Source organism: Harpia harpyja, chromosome 7, assembly GCF_026419915.1.
Source record: "Harpia harpyja isolate bHarHar1 chromosome 7, bHarHar1 primary haplotype, whole genome shotgun sequence".
Lineage (NCBI taxonomy): Eukaryota > Metazoa > Chordata > Aves > Accipitriformes > Accipitridae > Harpia > Harpia harpyja.
In genome coordinates, this window is record NC_068946.1 from 31,180,561 (window position 1) to 31,202,941 (window position 22,381).

At 37.0% G+C, this 22,381-nt stretch overlaps 1 protein-coding gene across 25 annotated transcripts in view; it reads left to right on the forward strand.

Moving 5' to 3' along the window:
- The window catches only part of TTN (titin), a 245,697-nt gene that overhangs the window by 147,459 nt on the left and 75,857 nt on the right, over positions 1-22,381 (forward strand). For all 25 annotated transcript variants that reach the window (XM_052793469.1, XM_052793487.1, XM_052793478.1 and 22 more), the window contains 41 exons: positions 98-364; positions 502-765; positions 1,306-1,445; positions 1,572-1,698; positions 1,817-2,083; positions 2,183-2,449; positions 2,978-3,244; positions 3,345-3,484; positions 4,456-4,582; positions 5,334-5,476; positions 7,972-8,095; positions 8,960-9,226; positions 9,370-9,467; positions 9,624-9,792; positions 9,886-10,152; positions 10,300-10,566; positions 10,658-10,936; positions 11,046-11,454; positions 11,558-11,682; positions 11,778-12,044; positions 12,672-12,941; positions 13,036-13,338; positions 13,461-13,763; positions 14,121-14,308; positions 14,396-14,510; positions 15,079-15,363; positions 15,656-15,807; positions 15,944-16,091; positions 16,225-16,402; positions 16,495-16,616; positions 16,714-17,001; positions 17,094-17,390; positions 17,512-17,698; positions 18,287-18,402; positions 18,495-18,794; positions 19,036-19,335; positions 19,429-19,534; positions 20,630-20,826; positions 20,931-21,236; positions 21,329-21,607; positions 22,041-22,340. In XM_052793469.1, the coding sequence (XP_052649429.1) occupies positions 98-364; positions 502-765; positions 1,306-1,445; positions 1,572-1,698; positions 1,817-2,083; positions 2,183-2,449; positions 2,978-3,244; positions 3,345-3,484; positions 4,456-4,582; positions 5,334-5,476; positions 7,972-8,095; positions 8,960-9,226; positions 9,370-9,467; positions 9,624-9,792; positions 9,886-10,152; positions 10,300-10,566; positions 10,658-10,936; positions 11,046-11,454; positions 11,558-11,682; positions 11,778-12,044; positions 12,672-12,941; positions 13,036-13,338; positions 13,461-13,763; positions 14,121-14,308; positions 14,396-14,510; positions 15,079-15,363; positions 15,656-15,807; positions 15,944-16,091; positions 16,225-16,402; positions 16,495-16,616; positions 16,714-17,001; positions 17,094-17,390; positions 17,512-17,698; positions 18,287-18,402; positions 18,495-18,794; positions 19,036-19,335; positions 19,429-19,534; positions 20,630-20,826; positions 20,931-21,236; positions 21,329-21,607; positions 22,041-22,340 (9,021 nt within the window). The remainder of the gene's footprint in view (positions 1-97; positions 365-501; positions 766-1,305; positions 1,446-1,571; positions 1,699-1,816; positions 2,084-2,182; positions 2,450-2,977; positions 3,245-3,344; positions 3,485-4,455; positions 4,583-5,333; positions 5,477-7,971; positions 8,096-8,959; positions 9,227-9,369; positions 9,468-9,623; positions 9,793-9,885; positions 10,153-10,299; positions 10,567-10,657; positions 10,937-11,045; positions 11,455-11,557; positions 11,683-11,777; positions 12,045-12,671; positions 12,942-13,035; positions 13,339-13,460; positions 13,764-14,120; positions 14,309-14,395; positions 14,511-15,078; positions 15,364-15,655; positions 15,808-15,943; positions 16,092-16,224; positions 16,403-16,494; positions 16,617-16,713; positions 17,002-17,093; positions 17,391-17,511; positions 17,699-18,286; positions 18,403-18,494; positions 18,795-19,035; positions 19,336-19,428; positions 19,535-20,629; positions 20,827-20,930; positions 21,237-21,328; positions 21,608-22,040; positions 22,341-22,381) is intronic.

Consider the following 22,381-nt stretch of genomic DNA (forward strand, 5'->3'; position numbering starts at 1 on the left):
TCTTCTTATGAACAAAACAATAAAAAATGGATAAAGAATGTATCTTTTAGAACCACATTAGCCTTTTTCTGATGGTATTTATGTGTCTACTTTACAGGTGTGAGGCTGAAGTTCATCTCACCTCTACAGGATCAAACGGTGAAAGAAGGGGAAACAGCTCACTTTCAGTTTGAGCTTTCTCATGAAGGCATGCTAGTAAAATGGTACAAAAATGACAAGAGACTCCACACAAGCAGAACAGTTTTTATTACTTCAGAAGGCAAAGTTCATAAACTAGAAATGAGAGAAGTAACACTTGATGATATCTCCGAAATAAAGGCCGTAGTCAAGGACTTGAACACACAAGCAAACCTCAAAGTCTTAGGTAATTACATAAATAATTTAAAATATGCTATATAATATGTATAAACAATTTTTATAAGTAGAAAGAGACAAAATATTGGTGTTCTAGTAAATTTATATTACTAATTCACCATTTCATATCCACTATGCCTTCTGTAGAGGCCGATCCATATTTCACTGTGAAATTACAAGACTACAGTGCTGTGGAGAAAGATGATATTATTCTGGAGTGTGAACTCAGCAAAGATGTGCCAGTAAAATGGTACAAAGACGGCGAAGAACTAGTAGCTTCCAACAGAATTTCCATAAAAACAGATGGCTTGCGCCGTATCCTGAAGATCAAGAAGGCTGCAGAGAGTGATAAGGGTGTTTATGAGTGTGACTGTGGAACTGACAAGACAAGTGCTAATGTCAGCGTTGAACGTAAGTTATCATGCCTTGGCTAAAGGAAAGTACTGAAACCTTTGTAAAACAGTGTAGACAGACAGATGCTCTCGAGAGTACAGCACCAAAAATTGTACCTTTAGAAAACATGCTGTTATGATGAATAGCTGAAATATCTAGATTTACAATTATTAAGAGTATTTACAAGAGACAATATACCTTAAGATACATAAATAGTTGTTGTAAAGACAGTGATGATCAATTATTCTCTATGTCCATTTACAGTCAGGAAAAAAAAGCAGTTAGTTTAATTCACTGTAACAGATATCTGGGTTAATTATGAGGAAAAATATTCATACTAAAAATAACTAAACTTTCAGACATATTATAGAAGGAGGTTGTAGACTGCCCAAACTTGCAGCTTTTTAAAAAGAGGTTAAAAAAACATTTATCAGTGATGGCATTTGAATGCCCTGAAGAAGGGATAGGGAGGGAGTTGAGACCCTTTCCAGTATTACATTTCTACGGTATAAAATGAGTGAGTAAACAGATGTGAACTTTGGGGTTTTTTTATTTTAGCTCGCTTAATTAAAGTGGAGCGCCCACTGTATGGAGTGGAAGTATTTGTTGGTGAAACAGCACGTTTTGAAATTGAAATTTCTGAGCCTGATGTCCATCCTATATGGAAGCTAAAGGGAGAAACCCTAACACCTTCACCTGTAAGGCTGCTGCTTTATTTTTGAACCATAATTTACACTAGAAAAAACATATTTAATCATAATGTTTTCTGAGAGGTTTCTTACAATATTCATATTTGGGGGGGGCGGGTGTTTCTTCATCACCAGGACTGTGAAATCATTCAGGATGGGAAGAAGCATACTCTTGTCCTTCATAACTGCAAACTTGATATGACTGGAGAAGTGTCTTTCCAAGCTGCTAATGCTAAAAGTGCTGCTAATCTGAAAGTGAAAGGTACAGTCTGCATTTTGCCAACATTTCCATGTGTATCTCAGGCATTAGATCAAATCTAGCAGCAGAAGAGTCTATATGAACCTATCACTGAACTGAAAGTGCTCTTCTTTGATTTCAGAATTGCCTCTCATCTTTATCACTCCACTAAGTGACGTGAAGGTCTTTGAGAAGGATGAAGCCAAGTTTGAATGTGAGGTGTCCAGAGAACCCAAGACTTTCCGCTGGCTGAAAGGAACACAAGAGATCACTCCCGATGAAAGATTTGAAATTATTTCAGATGGAACAAAGCATGCTCTGATTATTAAATCTGTTGCATTTGAGGATGAAGCTAAATACATGTTTGAAGCTGAGGATAAGAGAACAAGTGCCAAGCTAATTATTGAAGGTTTGTCTGACTTTGCCTTTCTCGGAAAGATTTGCACCATAGTCCTTGAATAGTTTTTATTAATAACATTATTGCTAATGAAATGTTATGCTGTTATAGGTATCCGCCTGAAATTCATTACTCCTCTCAAGGATGTAACAAAAAAGGAGCGAGAAACTGCAGTGTTCACTGTGGAACTCTCCCATGAAAATATCCCTGTTGTCTGGTTCAAGAATGACCAGCGATTACATACCAGCAAAGTGGTTTCAATGGCAGATGATGGCAAATTCCATACACTCACAATCAAAGATCTTACTATTGATGATACTTCTCAGATTAGAGTAGAAGCTATGGACAAATCCTCAGAAGCTAAACTCACTGTTCTTGGTAAGAATACCCAAAAGAATTTACATGATGTATAATGTCAGAAGAGTCTTACTAATGAAAAATGGTGATCAGAAAGTCTTGGGGTTGGTTTTGGTTTGGTTTGGTTTGGTTTGGTGGGGTTTTTTTGGTTTGGCCTAAATCTAAATTGTGATTTTTGACAATTTTACAATTTGTTTGTCTTCTTTGGGTCTCCATTTCCCCATTCACAGAGGATAATTAAAATAACTTTAAAATTTCTTGCAACTGTTGCAAAATTAACTATTAGATACTTAAATGGTGCTCTGAAACTCCTAGAGCACCAAAACAATGTTGTCAGCAATATTAGTAGTATACTGAATTGCTTCTCAGATATTTGTTGTTTTCTCTTTTTGCAATACAGCTGTACAATATTTCTAAGGACTATATTTAATCCTTCTTGCCGGGCATAAACAAGAAATTTATTTTATGGTTTTATTTTATGGACAACTAATTGTCCTTTTTGAAAGACTAAAACTTCAGACTGAAACATTTCTTAACTTTTGCTTGCAGAGGGAGACCCTTACTTCACTGGGAAGCTGCAGGATTACACTGCTGTAGAGAAAGATGAAGTAATCTTACAATGTGAAATCAGCAAAGCAGATGCCCCAGTGAAATGGATGAAGGATGGCAAACCAATTACTCCATCAAAGAATGTTGTTATTAAGGCTGATGGTAAAAAGAGAATCCTTATCCTCAAGAAAGCTTTGAAGAAAGACATTGGACAGTACACTTGTGACTGTGGTACTGATCAAACCTCTGCTAAACTCAATATTGAAGGTATGGTTATTTTACTGGACTGCTCTGTAGTAGAGGTCTTTTTGGATCTGTTGGAGACTGAGGGAATCAATCACCTTTTTTTTTTTTTTTTCCCCTCCAGACCGGGATATTGAGATTATACGTCCACTACACAGTGTGGAGGTGATTGAGACAGAGACTGCCCATTTTGATATTGAAATTTCTGAGGAAGGTGTCCATGGCAATTGGAAGCTAAAAGGAGAACCCCTGACTGAATCAGCTGTAAGCAAATATTTCAGGATGTTTCTTATGTGTGTCTCAACAATTTGCGGGGAGGTAGGGTGTGAAGGAGAAGAAGGTGGCTGCAGAAACTAAGTGAAATCTCTTTCTGCTTTCAATAAAGGTCACTATAATAAAAATAACTTTTTTTTCATTAATAACTTTTAAAATGTAGTACAAACTTAATCCAAAATATTATATAAAATAGCTAAATAATAAATTAATTTACATAAATAAGTACATTCTGTATTACTAGACCCTAACAATCATGTATCCAAAGTGCATAGACCTCATAGAATTTACTTAAACATAATGGCATTTAAAAATACAAACTTTAGGTTGTCTGCATTTACCTTTGGGTTTTGAGTTATGTTTGGTTTAAATAGATGTAGATCACATTTTAAAACTCTTTTCCATTATTAAGACAGCTAAAATTGTTTTAAAATGCTATAATTTAATCTAATATTCTTAATTCCTTGCTGGAAGGATCTGGAAATTAAGAAACAATACAGTCACGACTGGCAATAATTTGACAACTCTTTGATGTAACAGTACCTATGTGAATAATACACAAAGATCAGAAGTTCCATGATAATCAGTGTCTGCATAAAAGAAAAAGACCCTTCTCAAGGAAAGATCACAGCACAAGCTTAGTAATTTCTAGTTCCCTTAGGCCTTTGACTGGTCTACATATAGATATATTGGCTAGTCAATCAGCACATACTATTCACTAACATGAATGTGTTGCCTCTTGCCCTTTCTTTCTAAGAAGAAGCAGACTGTATTAGGAAGAGACTTTGAAAGGAAAGGCCTATGAATGAAAGTTTATAAGGTATATTGCAGGTGGCAGTGGGCCTAAGTATTGTGAATGGAGGAGGAGATAACAGAGGCATAATATGAGGAGAAGTAGGGGCTCTTGTGGTGAGAAGCACAAAAAAGATACTGAAAAAATTGTTTCATTTCTCTTCTTGCAGGAATGTGAAATCAAGGAGGAAGGCAAAAAGCACTTCCTTACGCTGTACAATGTACGCTTAGATCAAGCTGGTGGAGTAGATTTCCAAGCAGCAAATGCCAAATCTGGTGCTCACCTTCGAGTGAAACGTAAGTGTCTTTTAAACTGAAATTAATTAATTAAGTGAAAACAAGGTACTCATTGCCTCTTTGGAATGGGTGGACAAATCTCTATACTGTACTGAACCCACAGCAATTCTTTCCAGAACAGCAACTCAAGGATTAATTACTCAAGTCATCTTAATTTTTTAGTTAAGGAATGTCCTATATGTTTTTTAACCTTGTATATAGTTTATTCATATAGGAGAAGTAAAAATAAGGAGATGGCCTTGAAGGCTACTTCATGGTCTGGCATCATATGTTGTTATGAAATCTAAGTATTACAAGCAAAGGCTTTACTGCATTAAAGTATCATGTTAACCTGAGAGGATAGGATCACAGTGATATCTGGGGATAGGGTTAAGAGTTTGATGGACGGGCACAGACCACATGGTTGAAGACCACTTGTTTCCCACTCCAATCGTAGTCCTCACTATTTTGGAAAACACATGCCTTATCTAGCAAGAGGTATGCAAGGCTTGGCAGGAAGACAGATGCACGGCAACTTTCCTGCTGACCTTGTTCAATTTAAAGAAACAAGCTCTGCAAATAGAAAATTTTAGGTGACCAGCCCTCCCCCTAAAAACCCAGCGTGGCCTCTTCTATTTAGGGAATTTGAAGAGCAGCATTGCAATATCTGTCTGTCTTGAGGGAAGCCACCATGGAGATTAGTACATAAAGGCAGCAGCTCTCTCTTGGGTAGAAGTGACTAATCAGAAAATTATGTCTTCTCCTTACCAAGCTCGAGTAATTGGTTTGCTGAGACCCCTCAAGGATGTAACAGTGACAGCTGGGGAATCAGCAACCTTCGACTGTGAACTCTCTTATGAGGGAATCCCAGTAGAGTGGTTCCTGCAAGGAAAGAAACTGGAGCCCAGTGATAAGGTAAAGAAACTAAACTTTATTTTTCCTCATGTTTCCTCCTCCTTCCTATCTTTCAACTCCGTTCCCCTCTTTCTTTCTCATTTCCTCTCTGCCAGTAGAAGTACTAAGGCACAGCAATACAGTAGTGCTGCTGTGCCAAATGGTAAATCGTCACTAAACCAGATATAGCATTTTTTTTCCCCAGAAATTCCAGTGTCCTGGAATACTACATGTATTCAAGGGAATCTAAGGTTCCAAAATATCAATCACTACAACAGTGATTTTGTGCCTGATTCTGTTGGAGACTCAGCCACAGGAATACTGAATGATTGTTGTTCAGGTTAATTGTAGTTACAGTGAGAGGGTTTTGAAAGGTGCTATCAGGAAATGCTTTTTTTCTCCTGAATGCTGAGTTGCAGTCCAATTCTGCATATAAGGGGATTAAGAGGATTCAAATTCCATTTCAGGCATTTGTTCTGGCTCTCCAGATAGATACCTTTCTGGGCAGATTTGCTTGTCAAGCACTTCTCACCAGCTATTTTTAACCCTTCATCAAGTGCTGGCTCTTAACTCTCAGATCTGAGCAGCCTGGAATGCAGTCAGTTTAATATTTAAAGTTAATGTTAGGGTAAATACATAAAGAAACTTAAAGAAATACATTAAGAAACATAAAATATAAATAGATATCACTGGTTTTAAGACTTCTTTTTCACGTACTAGGCCTAAGGGAGATAATGCAAATGAAAATACAAATTGGAAACCTCAGACAAAGCCAACTTTCAAACTTTCAGAGGAAAGTTTCAGAACCTGTAATAATGCTGCTAATAATAGTTTGGTACAGATTTTTTTTTTCTTTTAAATATAATTTTAACATACTATTTTCAGGTTTTACTAGATCTTTCTGAGCTTCACCAAATTTGCCTAAATAAAAAATATTTCATTAAAAAAAAGAATATAGAAATAGGAAAAGAAAAAGCGATCATCGTGATAGGTGACCCTATTACAGTATGTAAGGACAGATAAAGAAAATTGAAACTCAGCAGATGAGACGTAATAAATAAATCAAGGTAATCACTTCTGAGTCTAGGAATAAAAATGTGGGAAGTTATTGATCAGTGCAGTGCCTTGACAGTTATTACTGCCTGGCAAGAAAATACTATATGTTCAATATTCTGTATGATGGAACGTTATTTTGCTCTTATCTGTCTCAGCTATCATTTTAAGTACATGAAAAAAAAAATCCAGATTTTCATTCAGTTTACATATACAGTCAAAATTGACAGTTGACTTCAGTTGAAATTTTATCAGGAAGAAATTCAGAGTAAACCATATATTTACTTGATGCATCACTTTCTGCCCATTTAAAATAGCCTCTTGAAACACTTTTACTACTGTCTTCAAGAATCAATATAATTGTAGAAGTGTTTCATTTCAGCTGTTTTTAATTCAAACTATAATTTTACGTTTGTGGCTGGCATTCAGCTGTACGCATGTAACCTTTATTGAAGTGACTTCTTTGTTTATCTTTACTGCTTATCTTGAACAAATCTATATTTGGCTTCATCCTAATCTCTTTCAGATGAGCATTCACTAGAGCTAGTTTTCAGGGACACAATGACCATTTGGGAGGAAGGACAGCCTCTTAGTTCCTTCCTTCCTTCTGAAGCAAAATGGACTGCGTTCTCAAAAGTAACTTAATCTTTTATGCTTCTTCCTTAGCAGAAGCTCACTTTTCCCTTTTATTTTTCTAAACCAGCATCTACTACTTGATCACTCTACTTTTCTGAAAATAAATAAACTGAATTCTTCAAGAGCTGTGTTAAAATTTATGGCATGAACGAGTAGCAGGCCTCTTAATGGCTGCAATGCAGGATGTATCCTTGAATCCCCCAGGTCCACTCCTAGAGAAAAGGGATGTTTGTGTAGGAGTGGCCCAATGCAAACTCATGATTGCAAAGTAGTTTCAGAAATAGATCAACAAGGAAATGGGTTTTTTAGGCAGAAATTTTTACCAAAATTTGATAGTAGAAAGTCAAATTGGCATTTACAAAAGAGTGTATGAGGTGGGTGCCAAACCTCTTTATATCTTTCTAAAAGTTTTTACTTTAGATGTAGCCAGGAGTAATACCAACATTTTCCCATAAATTTACTTATTTTGGTATTTATTAGTACCTGTTCAAAATAAACATGACCTCAAGTCAGCCTCATTTTGAACTTTGATAGTAGACTCAAGTTTTCTAATACAAGGACACAGATACCTTAAAACAAGGGGAAACTTAAAATTACAGTTTCTTGCAAGTGAAAGGACAAAACAGAAATGATTCTCAAAATCCGCAAAGCATTTGTGTCGAGCTATATCTAGTATATGCAAAAGAAAATTATCAAAATTTCATAGAAAAGTAAACAACCAAACTCCACAGATAGATAACAATAAATAGCAATGCTATTTCATTAAATATTTCTTAAATATTTGTTGTAGACACTTACAAAGGGGGGTTTTTTGTGTACTTTATAAGGTCGTGACACGTGCTGAAGGGAGAGTTCACACACTTATTCTTAGAGATGTCAAGTTAACAGATGCGGGAGAGGTATCACTGACAGCAAAAGATTTCAGAACTCAAGCAAATCTTTTTGTGAAAGGTAAGTCAGTCATTTTAATTATACCATAGTCGGTGTTAATGGTGCATTCATGATTCACCCTGGAATAGGATGTTCGTATACTCCATATATCAAATTAGTAGGATCATACATACAATATTGGACTGGTAGATAACTTTCCTGATTAAAAAAGCCACTTAAAATCTTTATGCTTCACAGAAGAGCTGAGGAAAAGGGGAAATACTGGAAATGTGTAAGACATGGGAGATGATTGATCAGTTTATTAGGATTTCCAGGGCTTCATTGCAGACTTGAACATTCAATTGGCTTCAAAATGACCCGCAAATACTGGCCCTTATGGCTCCCAATGGCTTTTTTCTGCTCTTTGGAGTATCCAGAAACCTATGAGAGCACAACTACACCATCAGTCAAGTGACATAACATTGACTGTATACCCACTTGCACTGCTTGCAAGCTGTGTATGGCTAAGAAGTCAAAAAAGTGCCCACACTTTAACTAATTTAGTAATTCAAGGAAAAATAAAAAAAATCCTTCCTTAAATTCAGAGTATAACTTCAGAGCCACTGAGATCACATGGCTGTAGTTCAGTTAAAGAAACTGAGTTGCAAGGCTTTGTGATGATTTGTGAGTAAAAAACCCATGGACAAGGATACCATTCAGTGTAATCTTACAGTAGGCTGAAAATAAAGAAATTCGCTGAATTAACTGAACATGTCTGGGCATTAAAAATAAAAAATAAAAAAACACCTTCAGCAGAGACATCTAAGAGCCTTTTTGGTTATTCAGTCAAGGAAAATTAATAAACAGTATGGGACAGTTCTGTACTGGGAGAGGGCTGGCTATAATTTAGAAATTTTCTATCAAAAATCTATCTGTTTCTCCTAGAACCCCCAGTTGAATTTACTAAACCACTTGAGGACCAGACTGTTGAAGAGGAGGCCACTGCAATACTGGAATGTGAAGTTTCTAGGGCAAATGCGAAAGTTAAATGGTTCAAAAATGGAGAGGAAATTCACAAAACAAAGAAGTATGATATCATTTCTGATGGCAGGGTCAGAAAACTCATTATCCATGGCTGCACACTGGATGATGCAAAAACATATACCTGTGATGCTAAGGATTTTAAGACATCATGTTTTCTTAATGTAGAACGTGAGTAATTTACAATTTTCTACAAAATGTCTAAGTGCTTTGAACGCTATGTATTAGTCTCTATGGCAATAATATCAATGTCAGCAATTTATTCTTCTTTACTGGAGACTTTCCTCTACTAAAAATTTTCTTTTCTCTTACAGCTATTCGTGTTGAGTTCCTGAAACCCCTAACTGACCTTGAAGTTAAAGAGAAAGAATCTGCTCGGTTTGAATGTGAAATCTCTCGTCCAGGTGTCAAGGTCAATAATAATACTTTTTAATCTGAGTAACTTCTTCAACTAGAGCTTTTTTTTTTTCAGTTGACAACTTTATTATATTGTTACAAAAGAACAGACAACGGAAATGCATGATGAGTATGTTAATATTAATAACCATGTTTATTTGTTCTAAAACAGGTGAAGTGGTTTAAGGACGGCATTGAAATTAGAAAAGGCAAAAAGTATGACATAATTTCCAAAGGTGCAGAACACATTCTTGTTGTCAGTAAATGTGTCTTCGATGATGAAGCTGAATATGCCTGTGAAGCAAAAACAGCTCGAACTTCAGGCCTACTTACAGTGATAGGTAAAACACAGTGGTTTAGAATCTAATCTATGAACAAGAAAAGATGTTTTTTTGGTGAAAGACTTTAGTCATCTTTTGCAATTCTTGTTGCAGAGGAAGAAGCTGTTTTCACAAAAAATCTTCCTGATCTTGAAGTAAATGAAAATGACACTGTAAAATTGATCTGTGAAGTTTCAAAGCCTAGTGCCGAAGTTACTTGGTTTAAAGGAGATGAGGAGGTGCCTGATGGTGGTAGATTTGAACACATTTCTGATGGCCGAAAGAGAATTCTGCTCATACGTAATGCTCATCCTGAAGATGCTGGCAAATACACTTGCAAGCTCCCAAGCTCTAGTACAACGGGAAAACTTACTGTACATGGTAAGAGAGTTACTTTGATGGCCTTGTTTTCTGGGAAATAAAAAAAAAAATTAAAAATCAGTAAGAATACACAACTTGGTTTATTCTCTTCATAAGCAAAAATTAAAAGAAAATCATATATATATCTACAAAAATGTTTTCTTTCAGAACTTGCAGCAGAATTTCTTACCAGACCACAAAATCTTGAGGTGCTTGAAGGAGACAAAGCTGAATTTGTCTGTTCAGTATCCAAAGAGGCAATTACAGTACAGTGGCTGAGGGGTGACACAGTCCTGGAGCCTGGTGATAAGTACAACATCATTTCAGATGGCAAAAAGAGAACACTTGTGGTTAAAGACTCTATTCTAGGAGATGCAGGAAAGTATACTGTCATGGTTGGTGAAGCTAAAGCTACAGCACGGTTAACAGTGATTGGTAAGTTTTGTTTTATCAATGTGCAGGTGCATATTTTGTTGCATTCCTTATACTACATGATGTCCTATTTCTTCTATTTTCTCAACTTCAGAAAAACTCAGGATTATAACTCCCCTCAAGGACCAAGAAGTTAATGAGGGTCAAGAAATTATCTTCAACTGTGAAGTCAATAAAGAAGGTGCCAAAGAGAAGTGGTACAAAAATGATGAGGCGATATTTGATAGTGCAAAATACATTATTGTCCAGAAGGATTTAGTTTACACCCTCAGAGTCAGAGATGCACAGTTGAAAGACCAAGCTACCTATACTATCTCACTGTCAAACCAGAGAGGTGAACATGTCAAAAGCTCTGCTGCCTTAACAGTATTAGGTAAATAACTTGCACTGTATTAAAATTATTTCATCATCTTACATTCAATTTCACATCAGGATCATGAGGATGTAAATTAATTACGTCTTTGGGTTTTTTGTCTTAACAGAGGAGGAACTCAGAATTGTTGAGCCCCTTGAAGACATTGAGACCATGGAAAAGAAAACTGTCACATTCTGGTGCAAAGTCAATCGCCTTAATGCAACCCTCAAATGGACAAAGAATGGTGAAGAGATCACGTTCAACAAGCGCGTTTTGTACAAAATTGATAAATACAAACATTCACTCATCATTAAAGACTGTGGGTTTATAGATGAAGGTGAATACACTGTTACTGCTGGACAAGACAAATCTGTTGCAGAGCTTCTCATCACAGAAGCACCAGCAGACTTCATTGAACATCTCCGGGATCAGACCGTCACTGAATTTGATGATGCTGTCTTTACATGCCAGCTTTCCAAAGAGAAAGCCAGTGTAAGATGGTACAGAAATGGAAGAGAAATCAAAGAAGGCAAAAAGTATGTACATTTCATTATGCTTGTTAATATGCTAAACATGGTTGCTTTACTTTGTTGCTTTGTCTGGAAAATAAAATACTGCTTACTTTTCTCCCCCATAAAGATACCAGTTTGAAAAGGATGGAAATCTGCACAGATTAATCATAAAAGACTGTAGACTAGATGATGAGTGTGAATATTCCTGTGGAGTGGATGACAGGAAATCTAGGGCAAGACTTTTTGTTGAAGGTATGTGTAAAATTGAATAGAGTTTATTTCTTCATTATCTGGTAATAATAGAAACAATACACAAATAACACCAAATGAATTGACATTTATTTCAGAAATCCCTGTTGAGATCATCCGACCACCACAAGATATTTATGAAGCTCCTGGTGCAGATGTCATCTTCATGGCTGAGTTGAACAAAGATGGTGTGGAGGTCAAGTGGTTGAGAAACAACATGATTATCGTCCAAGGTGACAAACATCAGATGATGAGTGAAGGAAAGGTCCACAGGCTGCAGGTGTGTGAGATAAAGCCTCGTGACCAAGGGGAGTACAGATTTATTGCCAAAGATAAGGAAGCTAGAGCTAAGCTTGAATTAGCTGGTAAGTTGCTTGCTTTGTGTTTCTTTCATAAAATCTTAGATTAGTGAATTAACTATTTAACTAAATTGATTTTTGTTCTTTCAAAGAGTGGAATTGAATACTCAATCAGGCTGAGACAAGTGCAAGTCTGTTAATCTGTATGAATTATAATTCAGGCAACAAACACGTTTTATTATACCACGCTGATCCAACTGTTGAGGAAAACAGGTCACTTTTTGGCGTCTATACCAAAGAGCATGGATTGAGCTTAAAGGAGACAGAACCTTTTCATTAGCTCGCTGCAGATCTAAAACATGAAAATTATTTGGCCTACTCATTTCAGTCATTCAGACATTTAATTCCTAATTTGTCTCTTTTACAGGATCAGACCAATAAAATACATTGATTAATTAAATTAATGCTCAAAAAGCAACTCCCTCTTCCCTGATTTTATAGGAGGACACAGTACATACCAGCCAGCCTTAGTTTCTTTCTCCGGAGCAATCCAATGAGTATATGAAGGATTTGCTTAGAATTCACACAACAGCTCCTTTTACTTTTCTGTGTTAACTTCTTTGCTGACTACAGAAATATATCTTTTTTTTTTTTTATATGTAAGTACTTACTTGTCACATTGATCTTCCTTAGCTGCACCTAGAATCAAGACTGGTGATCAAAACCTTGTGGTTGATGTTGGGAAGCCTTTAACTATGACTGTTCCATATGATGCCTATCCAAGAGCAGAAGCTGAATGGTTGAAAGGGGAGGAAAGTCTGCCCACAGCAACTGTTGATACAACAACTGACTGCACTACCTTCAAAATTTATGAAGCAAAGAAATCAGATAAGGGACGGTACAAGGTTATACTTCGAAACAAACATGGCCAGGCAGAAGCATTCATCAATGTAGAGGTCATTGGTAAGTACTCCCATTATTAAAACCTTGCTTGCATTTATTTAAGCCGGGGGGGGGGAAGATGCAATGCCCTAAAATATTGTCATATCTTTGTTAGATGTTCCAGGTCCAGTTAGAAACTTGGAAGTCACTGAAACTTATGATGGTGAAGTTGGCCTTGCCTGGCAAGAACCAGAAAGTGATGGCGGAAGTAAAATAATAGGCTACGTCATTGAAAGACGTGATATCAAGCGTAAGACCTGGATTATGGTCACTGACCGTGCTGAAAATTGTGAATACACTGTTACTGGACTGCAAAAAGGAGGAGTTGAGTACCTCTTCCGTGTTAGTGCACGGAACAGAGTGGGCACTGGTGAGCCAGTGGAAACAGAGACACCTGTGGAAGCTAAGAGCAAATTTGGTGAGCAGAAGTTATGAAAAACTCAGTGTTTGATGGCAGTGTAAGAAAAGCAGTACAAATTCTAACAATAGGTAAAAAACACATACCTTGTTTTTCCTTTTTCTCCCTAAAATAAAATGCAGATGTTCCTGGTCCTCCTCAAAATGTAGAAGTTACTGATGTGAACAGGTTTGGAGCTACACTTACCTGGGAACCGCCTGAGTATGATGGAGGATCTCCAATTACTGGCTACGTTATCGAACTGCGTAACAGAGCTTCCATCAAATGGGAGCCAACTATGACCACTGGAGCTGATGAACTGTCAGCTGTCCTTACTGATGTTGTGGAAAATGAAGAATATTTCTTCCGAGTAAGAGCTCAAAACATGGTTGGAGTTGGCAAACCAAGTCCTGCTACACGTGCAGTAAAAATTATGGACCCAATCAGTAAGTATGCAAGCACTGATTGTGATTACATTAGGAGGCAGGGACATTTTGGCTGTTTATATATTATGTGTGCAGGAAAGTTCAATTCAGAAACATGTGCTGCAAATACCATGTACACTTAGATTTTCCCTACTTTTGTCCTTCAGATATATCAGGAGTACCTTGCTACCATTTGGTTCAGTAAGAACTCCAAATATTTTTGCTCTGAAATTAGGATCCAACCTCAATTTAAAAAACTGGTCTAGAAAAAGCTATGCAAATGCTTTAAAGAGAGTACTTTAAGGTATAGACAGCTGATATGCAGAACCATATTCCTTTATCAGTTGTGAAAACGTATTTCTCCCAAATTGTTTTCAGAGAGACCGAGTCCTCCCATTAACCTTGATCATTCTGATCAAACTAAGTCATCAGTGCAGCTCACATGGGAACCTCCTCTCAAAGATGGAGGAAGTCCAGTCTTAGGTTATATTGTTGAAAGGCAAGAAGAAGGAACAGACAAGTGGATTCGCTGTAACCCAAAGCTAGTACCTGCTCTTACTTTTAAGGTAAGATGTTCTGTTCAACAGCAAAGTACTCAAAATGTGTAGATCATCTTTAATATGAGTTACTAAATGATTATTTGTGCTTTTTAGGTAACTGGATTGAAACCAGGATCCAGTTATTACTACAGAGTCTCAGCAGAAAATGCAGCTGGTGTGTCTGACCCAGCGGAGGCTATTGGGCCATTAACTGCAGATGATACTTTTGGTAAGCCATATGCTATTTATTAAAGATAATTCATCAGATAAGACACACAATTAAAGTGCGTCTTGTGGGTAATATGTATGTTTTTCACCAGGTAACTGTGATGCCACCAGTATAAAGAGCCTTAGACCTTTGAGATTCTGAGCTATTTCTCCTCCATTACACATTCTGCAGATAATTAGCTGTACTATTAGGCAGAGACCTATTAGGTTGCCTGAAGAGCAAGGCATGACCTTTTGTGTCCTGACCTAGCTTTGTGGAAGGCGGGAGGTAACAGAAAGAGAGAAAGGCAGAGAAGACCAAAAAAAACCCCAAAATTGAAACAATACAAAGTTTTTATATTAAAGGGTAAACTAGATCTCCTCCTTGATAATGCTAAGCTGCCTTATTATCTCACATATTTCTAAAAAAACTTTTAGCCAGGAGAGGTAGGGAGTGATAAGCCACAGCTAGGCCTAGGCTTAGCTGCAGGCTGAGATACAGTCAGAATCAGCCTCTAAACGCAGCTATTATTAGCCATGTTCAGAACATCCGAAAATATTTCATCAAATCCATTTTCCACTTTTTCCAGTTGGACCCACAATGGACCTAAGTGCATTTAAAGATGGGCTGGAAGTTATTGTTCCAGAGCCAATCAAGATCCGAGTTCCTATCACTGGCTACCCTGTGCCAACCGCCACATGGTCTTTTGGTGACCAAGTCTTAGAAGAGGGTGATCGTGTAACAATGAAGACCACTGCCTCCTTTGCAGAACTTGTAATTACTCCAAGTGAACGTCCAGACAAGGGAATTTATTCCTTAACATTAGAAAACCCTGTGTCATCTGTTTCAGGAGAAATTGATGTTAATGTCATTGGTAAGTGGACATGTATATATTCTAGCAATAATATTCCATATTTGTCTTGCTAAAATCTGATTAGGTTAATAACGTGAAATCACACAACTTTCAGTAAACCAAGTATATTAAAATATAACTAAAAGCTAGAAATCCATCCTCCAAAAAACCTCTTTTCTGGTTTTCAATATCCAACTTTGCTGTTTAAGGAAGAATGACTAAGAAGAGAAAGTCTTCTGGCAGATAGATTACTTAGAGATCATCTGTCAAACTCCGATTACAAAATAATTAATACAATTTCTGTGACTTCTAGCTCGTCCAAGTGCACCAAGAGAACTTAAAGTTTTAGACATAGTCAAGAACACAGTACAGCTGTCATGGGAACCTCCAGAAGATGATGGTGGAAGTCCAGTTACCGGCTATATAATTGAAAAACGTGAAGTAAGCCGGAAAACATGGAACAAAGTAAGTTCATTCTTTCTCAATTAATTTCTATTTGCTATATTGTTTCCACATGTGCTACTGAATTTTGTGTCTTATTTTGGTAATTGCTCTTTGGAAATAAATTTTAGAATCACATTGGAGCCTTCCTTCTCTTTAGGTTATGGATCATGTTGTTGACCAAGAGTTCACTGTACCTGACCTCATCCAAGGAAAAGAATATTTATTTAGAGTTTCTGCATGCAATAAATGTGGCCCAGGAGAACCTGCATATATTGATGAACCTGTAAATATGTCAACACCAGCAAGTGAGTCAACTATTTCACATTGTTGCTGATTTTCTCTTTCTGAAATCTTGCTGACTTTCTTTAAAATAAGACGTAAAAAAATATCTTCCTTAGACTGGTTTCTAAGACGCCATACATTTTTAATTTTTAATAGCGGTGCCCGATCCACCAGAGAATGTTAAATGGAGAAATCCAACATCAAAAGGAATCTTCCTAACATGGGAGCCTCCCAAATATGATGGTGGTGCCCGCATTAAGGGCTATCTGGTAGAAAAATCCCAACGTGGCACAGACAAGTGGGAGATATGTGGGGAGCCTGTTGTTGAAACAAAGTAAGTAAATTAACATCAGAAGGTATATCCTTTCAACTAACTGTGCCATCATCATTACTTTAAATATCTGGATTTTTTTTTATAACAAACAGAATGGAAGTAACAAAACTCAAGGAAGGAGAGTGGTATGCATATCGGGTTAAGGCTTTGAACAGAATAGGAGCTAGCAAGCCAAGTAAGCCAACAGATGATGTTCAGGCCATTGATGCAAAAGGTAATTACTTCAATCACTGAATTACAATAGCTGCTTTATCTTTACAGTCTTTGAAATACTATTTCTATAACAATGTTTTTATTCTTTCCTAAATCAGAGGCTCCAGAAATTTTCTTAGATGTGAAGCTTCTTGCTGGACTTACTGTGAAAGCTGGAACTAAAATTGAGCTGCCAGCTAAAGTAACTGGAAAGCCTGAGCCCCAGATTACTTGGACCAAGGCTGACAAAATTTTGAGACCTGATGACAGAATTGCCATTGAAACCAAACCTAATCATTCTACAGTCACTATTACAGACAGCAAGAGGAGTGACAGTGGAACCTATATTATAGAAGCTGTAAATTCCAGTGGACGTGCTACTGCTGTTGTTGAAGTTAATGTTCTTGGTATGCATGTGTTTTATGTTGTTTATAAAAATCATTAGTAATGTACTGAGGTATGCAAGCAGAAGATTAACATTCCCATTTGTCCTCTACAGATAAACCTGGTCCACCAGCTGCATTTGATGTATCAGAAATCACAAATGAATCCTGCCTTCTGACGTGGAATCCTCCACGAGATGATGGGGGTTCTAAAATCACCAACTATGTCCTTGAGAAAAGAGCTACAGACAGTGAAATATGGCACAAGTTGTCATCAACTATTAAGGATACAAAATTCAGAGCTACCAATTTAATTCCTCATAAAGAATATGTGTTCCGAGTCAGTGCTGAGAACATGTATGGTATTGGGGAGCCAGCACAGTGTAACCCCATTATTGCAAAATATTCATTTGGTTAGTTAGTTAAATTAATGTTAAATTTTTACAATATTTTAACACGGGGAAAAAAAAACATGTGTGTGATGGTTTTGGTTTTCTTTTTTTTTTTTTTTTTTTAATTTATTAATTCATACAGATCCACCAGGCCCTCCAACAGGTCTCAAGCCTACAGAGGTCACTAAAGACTCAGTCACCTTAACATGGAATGAACCAGATGAAGATGGTGGCAGCCCCATAACTGGCTACTGGGTTGAAAGATATGATCCTGAACAGGATAAATGGATAAAATGCAATAAAATGCCAGTGAAAGATACAACATTCAAGTAAGACCATAGTCAGTTTAGTCTGAAATAGGTCACAGAGACATAAAAATGTAACAGTAGCCTTTTAAACAAGTTTTACATTGTTCTTACTCTTTTCTCCTTGCTTCCATAAGTTTAGATCCAAATAACATCTGTTGGCATACTTTTTTATATAATTAATTTTAAAGAAGAATATCTTTACAGAAGAGTGACTCATCTCTTTTTTTTTTAAATGTTATGCTTAATAATTTCTATGCTATGTGATTATTTATAAGACATTATAAAAGAGCAGACATAGCCATCTGAAGTACCCATTTGCCAAAACCCTGGGGTTTTTTTCTCCTGATACTCATATTAACTAACAACCATGGAACATGCAAAAATGCAAGATGGCTCTCAAAACATTGGTTTCTATGTTATGGTGCACCATTTTACTGTTGAGAATATACCTACCTTGAATGTTCACCATTTCATAAAACATCATTAGCAGTACTTTGGGTATTTTTAGATTTTCCAAGTAAACTGTAGAAGGAAGAGTAGAGAGAATAACATTTTAGGCACGAGTTAATGTGTAGATTTGGTTTAATCAAACTTAATTTTTTTTTCCAGAGTTAAAGGTCTTACAAATAAGAAGAAATATAAGTTCCGTGTCTTGGCAGAGAATCTTGCAGGACCTGGAAAACCAAGCAAGGAAACGGAGCCAATCTTAGTGAAAGACCCAATTGGTATAATAAACACATTTTTAATGTCTCAATTTAACAACAACAAAAAATTTCTCTGTTTTCAATCATGTAATTAATATTGGACTCCTGTCTAGATCCACCATGGCCTCCGGGAAAGCCAACTGTGAAAGATGTTGGCAAGACATCATTATTCCTGAACTGGACAAAGCCAGAACACGATGGAGGGGCAAAGATCGAATCTTATGTCATTGAACTATTAAAGACTGGAACAGATGAGTGGGTGAGAGTAGCTGAAGGAGTTCCCACAACTGAACACTTCCTCAAAGGGCTTATGGAGAAACAAGAATATTCATTCCGTGTAAGAGCTGTGAACAAGGCTGGCGAGAGTGAGCCCAGTGAACCCAGTGACCCTGTGCTGTGCAAAGAGAGGCTCTGTGAGTATTGTTTCAGAACGCGCTGCTACTGCAAATATACTGTCTCTGTCTTTAAAAAAGCCCCATGTCTGCCTGTCTCTAGGTACCAAGTGAACTCTGGGAAGGCTTATGAAATATTAAAATCTGCCCTGCTTCAGCAAAGAAAATACAAAGTTTTAATAGTTTTTGTGTATTCCCTGTCTTCCAAGATCTTTGATGGGAAATACACTAACCTGTTTTACCTTCTTTTTCTATTTTACAGATCCTCCTTCACCACCTCGGTGGCTTGAGGTTATTAATATTACTAAAAATACAGCAGATCTTAAATGGACAGTGCCGGAAAAAGATGGAGGTTCCCCAATTACCAACTACATTGTTGAAAAGAGAGATGTAAGGCGAAAAGGGTGGCAGACAGTTGATACAACAGTGAAAGATACCAAGTACACAGTGAGCCCACTGACTGAAGGCTCATTGTATGTGTTCCGTGTGGCTGCTGAAAATGCCATTGGACAGAGTGATTATTGTGAAATTGAAGATTCAGTGCTTGCTAAAGATACTTTCAGTAAGTTTCAGATTTGCTTACTGAGTGATCAGTAGAAACAACTCACGTGTAATGGATTCCTATTCTTCTAATGTGTGTATTTTTTTTTTTTAGCAACACCTGGGCCTCCATATGCTCTTACAATAGTTGAAGTGACAAAGGGTCATGTTGATTTGAAATGGGAACCACCTAAGAATGATGGTGGCAGACCAATCCAAAGGTAAGGTCATTTTAAGTTTGTGTAGTGTTTCCTGTAGATCAAAATCTTTTCATGAATGAAAGCATTTCTCTCAAAGTGTTTAAATTTTAAATGGACACATTTTATATGAAAAAGAGGTGGATGGATATAAAAGAGAAGCCATGTGGTCAAAGCAATTAAGGGTTTGATTTTAAAATGTGGGAATTATGCAAATATAAATAACCTAATGTGCATGAACAATGAACATGTGTCAACACCCTCAAAACAGCATCTAATCAAATCAGATTAAATTGAACTGTATATAAAATACAAAAAATTTAATGCAACCATAGTCTCCAGTTCCTCCAGCACTGTAGCCATTTAGACCCATCCACCAAGTAGTATTGTTATATTTGCCTTCTGCCCTACTTTCTTATTTAAACTGCATACGCTCAGCTAAGATGAAGCCTCATCTCTTTTCTGTTCATTCTCTTCTTTATTACACTTTTCAAAGAGACTGTTTTACTCCTTTGGGTTGCTCGTAACTTGTCCTTTTCTTTGGTTTCTAAAGTATCTGTCCTCTGAAATTGACCTTGAGTGCCAGTTAGATTTTTCCTCTTTATATCTTTGCTCTTCCTCTCCTTCCCAATCACAGTAAGCATATCTTGAACAAACTGACAACTACAGAGATCTGCCTGAAGCAACATAAATAACTTAATTCACATTACTTTCCCATAGCCTATCATAGGCAGAATTTCGACAGCTGAGTAACTCACAGATAATATCTACCAATATTCTCAGTGGACTAACCACTGAGATCCAAACTAGCAAAGATACAAGTATAGCTTGGAGGTTCTTTTACCTCTGCAGCTCTATAAAACCTGAGAACAGAGCAGATGTTCAGGAACTGGCTTTCAGAATTGGGTCTGTCAGTAATGTCAGCCCCTTTATGTCCAAGACCTACCAGGACTAAGTGGCTGATGTGTGAAATAAAGTTCACTAAATCTGTCACACATGGCTCTCTCTACTTTTCCATTGGCCAAAATATTCTAATCTCTCTTCATCTATTTTATTGAGCAAGAAGTCTGAAGTGATCACATTTCAAGTACCTAATAGTATTTTCCCCAATTTATTCAGATATGTTATTGAAAAGAAAGAAAAACTAGCCACTCGCTGGGTAAAAGCTGGCAAGACAGCTGGTCCAGATTGCAATTTCAGAGTGACTGATGTCATTGAAGGTACAGATGTACAGTTCCAGGTTCGTGCAGAAAATGAAGCTGGCTGTGGTCATCCCAGTGAACCAACCGACCTCATTCATATTGAAGATCCAACAAGTAAGTAGTAGTATAATACACAGTGTATAGATTATAGAAGCAGTGTGCTGTGTAGAACAGATATTCTGGGAGAAAAGTGACACAATCTTTTTCCATTTCTGCAGGCCCTCCTTCACCTCCTCAGGATTTACATGTCACAGATGCAGGTCGAAAGCACATTTGCATTGCATGGAAGCCACCTGAGAAGAATGGTGGAAGCCCTATTATTGGGTATAACGTTGAGATGTGTGAAGCCGGAACAGAAAAATGGATGCGAATCAATTCTCGTCCAATAAAAGACCTAAAATGTAAAGTGGAAGAAGGTGTTGTTCCAGACAAGGAATATGTGCTGAGAGTCAGAGCTGTCAATGCTGTTGGAGCTAGTGAGCCATCAGACATCTCAGAAAAAGTTGTTGCCAAGGACCCAGACTGTAAGAATAGATCCCTTTTTTTTCAGATCTGCATAACTGAAAAAAGAATGGTGTTTGGCAATTTTCTAGTAATATTATACTTACTTTTACAGGCAATCCAACCATTGATCTAAAAACCCGTGACATTGTTGTTGTTAAAGGACAGAAATTAAGTATCCCTGTACCCTTCAGAGCTGTTCCATCCCCAACTATAACATGGCACAAAGATGGCAAGGAGTTGAAAGCTGGTGACAGAACAACAATGAAGAGTGACTACACCTCTGCCTTGCTCGAAGTCATAGACAGTGTTCATGCTGATGCTGGTGTTTATACTATCACATTGGAGAACAAGCTGGCATCAACAACTGGCTCAGTCAATGTCAAAGTCATAGGTAACGAGGCTTCTTCTATTCTGAGAAACAGACTTATCCTCCCTTGAGCCCTGCAGCTGACAGAAGAAAGGACTAGAAAAATCCCTTTTCTGCTATGTGGAGGAATCTCTTCAACACAGACACATGTAGATTGCCATAAAGGCATTAATGTTATAAAATCTCACAAAAAAAACCACTTTACCCCAAGTTGGTCTAACTAGTCAGTGGCTACTCAAAGCCCAATTATTATGAATAGTCATCATATAAATATGAAAAAGCATATAAGAATTATGAATATTTTTCACCTTTATGAACATAAATTCATATATATGCTGTCTAGCCAACATTTGCGGGTTTTGTCTGCTTTCTGCAATGCAATGCAATATAATTTCATATTTAGCAATAGTTTCCCATCTATTTAGTTAACTAATTTCATTATTCTTATTTAAAACAGGTCCACCTGGACAGTGTAAAGACATTAAGGCAAGTGAAGTAACTAAGAATTCCTGCAAAGTATCCTGGGAACCTCCAGACTTTGATGGTGGTACTCCTATTCTGCATTATGTTCTGGAACGCAGAGAAGCTGGTCGTAGAACATATATCCCAGTCATGTCTGGTGAAAATAAGCTCTCATGGCAAGTCAAAGATCTTATCCCAAACTGTGAATATTACTTCCGTGTTAAAGCTGTCAATAAGATTGGAGGAGGTGAATATCTTGAACTAAGAAACCCAATCATTGCAGAAGACCCGAAACGTAAGGGTTTTTTACTACTAAATGATCTAGCAAATTGAATT